We start from the raw sequence: 5,812 nt of genomic DNA, 5'->3' as shown, positions 1-5,812 counted from the left end.
TGCCCCCTCACCCCCAGCCCAGCAGGGTCCACCCAGCCTCCCCTGTCAGCACCAGGAGGGGAAGGGGGCCCTCCCCCGCTGCAGCCCAGCTCCCATGGAGGGAGGTGGCCTCCCCAGCCACCTCCCCCCATTCCCAGCCCTTGACAAAACTCATACTCACCAACAGCACACCCTCCCACCTGACACCCCCACAATGCCCCCTGCAAACCTATATCCACTCTCCTACCCACACCCTCCCACAAAATATAAGCGCAAGACTTCATTTTAAGCTATTGTGCAATCACCTCTATGTACATTACACAAACATATGTAAACCAGGAGAAAAATATTTTTTGAAATTAACGAATGGTGCAGGACATGTTTCATTTTTAGACTATAACTTGGTATTTTTTCTGGTTCAGAGATAGCAAAACCTCTTGCTGAAAGAAGTACTTGGAGGAACGAAGAAGAGGAACTTCTGACGGCAAAGGCCACTGCTCACGGGGCGGGGCACCTATCAAGGGGTGGGGCTGTCCTAGATGGCTTGTCTGAACTCGGTAAGCGGCCCGCTCTCTGCCCCGGGATGCTTGGAAGACTACAATTCCCATGATGCACCGCGCCCCAAAAGTTGGCGCCTGCGTGCGGAGCATGATTGGGGGCCGGTAGAGAGCGTATAGCTTGTAGGACATTGCCATTTAGCTACGACTACAACTCGCATGATGCACCGCGCCCCAAAGATGGCGCCTGCTCCCGGAGCATGATGGGGGCTGGCAGAGGGAGTGCTGATCATCCCCCTCCGTTTAGTTCAGGTGTGGTTGGAAGACTACAAACTCCATGATGCACCACTCCCCGAAGATGGCGCCCGCGTGTGCGAAGGGTTGGGGGAGAGCGGTGCAGTGCGCTGAGGTGGGGGCGGGGTGGAAGCGGAAGTGGCTTCCCCTAGCGGAGCGGCCGGCTGGGCCCGGTTCCGGGTGTTCCTGACTCGGTGGCGGCGGGGGGAGGGAGGAAGATGGCGGCGGACTTGGAGGCGGAGGTGCCGGCCATTGACAAGAGTTTGCTGGAATGCTCGGCAGAGGCAGCGGCCGCGGTGAGGCCCGCGCGGCCCGGGGCCGTGGGAGCAGTGACGTGGGGGGGAGGGCCTAGGAGAGGCCGTGGCGCGCGCTGGGGGGGGCGTTGAGCTTCGAGTCGGAAGACTCGCGGTGGGGAGATGGCAGACGGGAGACAGCGGCTGTCCCCCAACCGTTCCCCCTCCCGTTGGGGCGGGCCGCGCTGTGACCTATTTCGGCTTCCAAGGGGGCTGCTCCCTCCTGGCCCCTCTGCTGCAGGGACCTGAGGGGCAGAGGAGGGAGGGGAGACGTGTGCATAGGGCAGGCACCTGCTTGCCACTCTAAATTAAACTTAAAATGAATAAAAGATCTATTTAAAATAATTATTTAAAATATATTGAAGATAATTTTTATTGTAGTTCTGTAATAATAATAATAACTACATTTATATTCTACCTGTGGGGACTTTTTACCATATTGAATTTTCCCTGAGCCTGAGGAGAGTGTGTGCGCCCGAGAGCCTGCAATTCTTCTATGGTTTTTTTTTTTTGCAAGTTCTTCAATCAGAGGTGTCATCTCTGAACCAAGCATTCTAGAGTTTTGCATTTCTTTTTGCTTTGGACCAGCATGGCTACCAAATACATGCCTAATCATAATTAACACATTTAAGCCCCCTCACCCTCTTGCTTTAATAGGGTACCTTCCTGGTCGCCCTTCTGGGCCCTTGTCAAGGATTAGCTGTTGCGGTGGAGGGGTTGGGTGCTGTGGTGTCTTTCTCGGCATGGCCACTGCTTGGCCCCAGGCCCTTGGGGGTTTAGCCAGTTGAGGCTATTCTTTCTTTCTCCAGTTACCAGTTCACAGCTTTGCAGGTGTTGGGAAGGAGAGCCCAGCAGCAGCACTTTAGTGGTAACCACTGAAGATAGAGAATCACCTGTTTCACTGCTTAACCCCACTCCTGCTCATAGCGGGGTGGTGAAAGGGTTGGGTCTTGGGAAGGGTGTGGGGGCAGCCTTGTGATGGGGTCCTCTTTTGGGCTAAGGCCCCAATTTTGTAAGCAGTTCTGCACATTGACCCCTCGATCTTTGTGCAGATCTCAACAAAGCTGTTCTCCTGCAAGTGTAGGGGCAGAGCCAAAAGCACTTTCTGTATATAGTTCAGGGAGATTAAACATGACCTCATTTTCAAAAGGAAATAATTCAGGGTACCATCATGCTCGGAAGGTATGCCTGCGCTGCAGTTAAAGGTATGATTACAGCTTGTGTTGACATACCTGAGCTATCTTTAAACTAGCTAGCTCAGCTGTGTCAACCTGACTTGACCAGAGGGTATGGTTTGCGCCATACCTGCCCAAGACTGTGGGGTGATAGGTGGCTGATTTGATTTGAAGTAGGTTCCATGTTGTCACAGCTACATTGTTATTAATGCTAAAGTGGGCTAGTTTAAAGTTAGCTTGGGTATGTCTACAAAAGTTGCAGCTACACTTTTGGGTTGCAGTATAGGGACAATACTCTGAAACAGTAGCACCTGATGTAGCTAGCTGTCTTTCACCTGAGCTATCAGTTCATTTTTAGTGCAGGGCTTTATTTAAACGTAATTAGATTTTTGCCATTTTTCTTAGTCATTCTCAGGCACATTGATTGAGAGAGATGCTGGGGTCTGATAAACCATGGCATGTTACAGATTAAATTTAGATTTAGCATCATCTGACTGTAACATACATGTGTATCATATAATGCATACATATATATGTTATTCATTACATATAGATAGCATATTTGCATTGTAGTGTATATTCTAATCTGGTTGGAAAATATTAATGTTTGACACTAAGAAATGGATTGTCTTAAGTGAGTTTTTTTGTGTTTTGAACAAAACATGGTATTGTAATTCCCATTGTAATCTGTGACTAAAAAACTCGAAGCAGCTATAGCCAAGAGAAAAAATATGACTAAGAGACTGAGAGATGCTTATCTGGGACATGGGTGGACCTCCCTCAACCACATGCCATCCCTTTGCATGCATCTATAAGTATACATGCACAGATAGGGATACTTACACATGCGACAGTAAAGGCTACTTATTTATCTAGTGCATTTTGATTAGGTGTATGGAGAATAGAGAAACTTTGCATATAGTGTATATTTAAAATATTTACTGACACTAACGAGACTGGATCACTGATGTAAATGTTTTGAAAATCTGCAAGGGCCATAGTGTATTGGATAGAAAAGGTGCCTTACTCTCCAGAAAGACAGTGTAGGGTGTGTGGTTTATGGTTTTTTTTAAATGTTATTAAGCTATAAGCCTGGAATATCATCATTATTTCTCTTCCGTATTCTGCTTTATTTATCAGTATTTACAAATCTTCATTCATAGCCTGATCTCCTTCAAATATGAAGGACCCGGTGAGGGGACTGCAGGTGCTCAACCACCTGGGCGATAGCGATCATTGCCTACTGAAATTCACCATCCAGTGCAGAGTGGCAAAGGCCTGCAGCAAGACAGCAGCTCTGGACTTCAGGAGGGTGGATTTCATTGAGCTAAGGAGACTAGTTGGGGAGGCACTGAGGTCCCGGAGGGGTGGGGAGTTGGGAGTCCAAGAAGAGTGCAATCTTCCAAGCCCAAAGGGTGGTAATCCCAGCATGGATCAATGTGGGCAAGAGTGTGCAAAAGCCCCCATGGCTCACCAAAAGCATCCAGGAACATCTCAAAGCTAAGTAGGAGGCGTACACTCAATGGAAGGGAGGGGCCATCACCAGGGAGGACTATACCTCCGTTGCTTGGGATTGTAGGGGGGCTGTTAGGAAGGCCAAGGTGGAGATGGAACTGGGACTAGCATCTTGGATCAAGAATAATTGGAAATCCTTTTTTTAAATACATAGGGGGTAAAAAGAAGGTTCTGGGTAACATGGGGGCTCTTTAGGACATGCTTGGAAATCTGGTGGCAGCTGTATCGGAAATTGGATTGGTATCAGCTGATATGCTTCCTTAAATATTGGCCCCCAAAATAGGCATGAACTACTAAATACAGGCTTTGTGGTACTTTTTGGATTTCCAGTCTTCTAAAATAGTAATCTTTTAGTAATGTAAATATATTAATGATATTTTTAATTTATTAAGTACACGTAGAGTGCAGTATTAAGTTGACTTCTTGCAAGGAAGTCGAAAGTATTTTTAGTTGGAAGCTGCCTTTGTGACCTTCTCCTGACCTCTACTTGCCACATTTGTTGGACTTCAGCCTTGCCCTCTTCTAATAGAGTTTGTACAGTCTGCTATTGATTATGTTATTTTACTCCCCCCCCGTGTATTCCTCATTTTATCAGATTCTGCTCAAGAAAAAATGCTTCCTTTGCTCCTGCTTTTGGATAGGCTAATTTCTTCAAATAGTCCATCCTTCTTTGCATCTGTTTTCTGTTTAGATAGGTAAAATTAAACTTTCAGGCACACATGTACAGGTATACATTTAGGCCTAGATTATGTAAGCTGCCCTTTGTGACCAAAGCTTTTGCCAATTCTGAGATCTGTTGGACTCTGCACAGATACAGGAGACAGATAGAGGAGACCTATTTTGGAGGTCTACTCTAAAGTAACTTTTAGTGGCTAAAAGTTACTTTAGAGTAGACTTCCAAAATAGGTTTTGTAGTAATCTGTTTTCCATTCAGAGCTCTATACTCTTAAAATATTTGACCATTTTATGAACTATTAAAGTGTCAGTAATATTTTCTATGAAGCTGTAGAGAGGAATTTCTACCTTTGTAAAAATAACTATAGTGACTTCTGGGAAGGGTAAGTTTCTCTGATAAACAAAGTTTTTCTCTGAGAAGGTATTTGTCTGAGCTTGTACTGTAATTGATGTGGCTCAGTTGAATGTTGGTTATATACTGTGGAGCTGAGATGAAACATTTTGAAGATACTTGGCTGAATAAATTAAAACTGTAGAACTGATGTACACTGTGGAAAAACGTCTTGAAAGTGATTAATTAATTTGTAGGATGCAGTTGGTCAGTTCTCTGTCATTAGATTTAGTCCCTAACACAGTAATAGAAAAGCTTTAGCAGAAACAAGAATGGGTAGATTTTCAAGATGTTTTATTTAACTTTATAAGATAAGAAGGGTCAAATTCTTGATGAGAAAAGATGGTGTATATCAGTAGCGCCCAAGTCATCCAGCCCCACAGATAAATGGTGCAGGGATGAATGAGTGGTATGCAGCAATGTCATCTGGCCTGCAGGGCTCCATGTGGATTTGGAAATTTGGATCTACAGCTAATGCTGCCACTGCTTCCTCACTGCCAAATTTGCAGGCCCACAAGGTGCCCCAAGAACAGTACTAATCACCATTGATGTATATTTTGCTCAGAATGGTAATATTAACTATGGAAGAAAATAGGTTTCTGGGTATTTGGTTGCTGGATTTTTATAGTTGTTTTTGTCATGCCATTCTTGTCATGGGTCAATTTGGAAAATTCTCAGCTCTCACAACATCAAAGATAAAGCAAGGCTAGAGGATTTAGTAAGTTCATTACTGTGGCTTTGATGGAATCAGGATTGATACTAGGGAGGATGGCATAACTTGCTGGCCTCAGTTTTAAGAACTGTCAAAAAAACCCCAACAACCTATCAGTAGAAGATTATATAAGCCGCTCCTTCCATAGTTCCATTTAAAATGCTGGGCATTTTCCAGGTAGGTCATGTATGAGTTCAGTAATTGGAAAAATTTTAGTATAATTCGGAGAAAAAAAAAAAAAAAAAAAAAAAAAAAAAAAAAAAAAAAATTTTAAAATAAAA

At 44.7% G+C, this 5,812-nt stretch overlaps 1 protein-coding gene across 2 annotated transcripts in view; it reads left to right on the top strand.

Moving 5' to 3' along the window:
- The first annotated feature begins 922 nt into the window (after positions 1–922).
- UBR2 (ubiquitin protein ligase E3 component n-recognin 2) overlaps positions 923–5,812 on the top strand; it is a 119,359-nt gene continuing 114,469 nt past the window's right edge. For both annotated transcript variants that reach the window (XM_019516393.1, XM_019516392.1), the window contains exon 1: positions 923–1,066. In XM_019516393.1, coding sequence (XP_019371938.1) covers positions 989–1,066 — 78 coding nt within the window. In that variant the 5' untranslated portion in view covers positions 923–988. The remainder of the gene's footprint in view (positions 1,067–5,812) is intronic.

The sequence above is a fragment of the Gavialis gangeticus genome, unplaced genomic scaffold, assembly GCF_001723915.1.
Source record: "Gavialis gangeticus isolate Ggan-Ray unplaced genomic scaffold, GavGan_comp1, whole genome shotgun sequence".
NCBI lineage: Eukaryota > Metazoa > Chordata > Crocodylia > Gavialidae > Gavialis > Gavialis gangeticus.
Note: the sequence above shows the minus strand (reverse complement) of the source record. Positions and strands in the feature narration are given on the sequence as shown.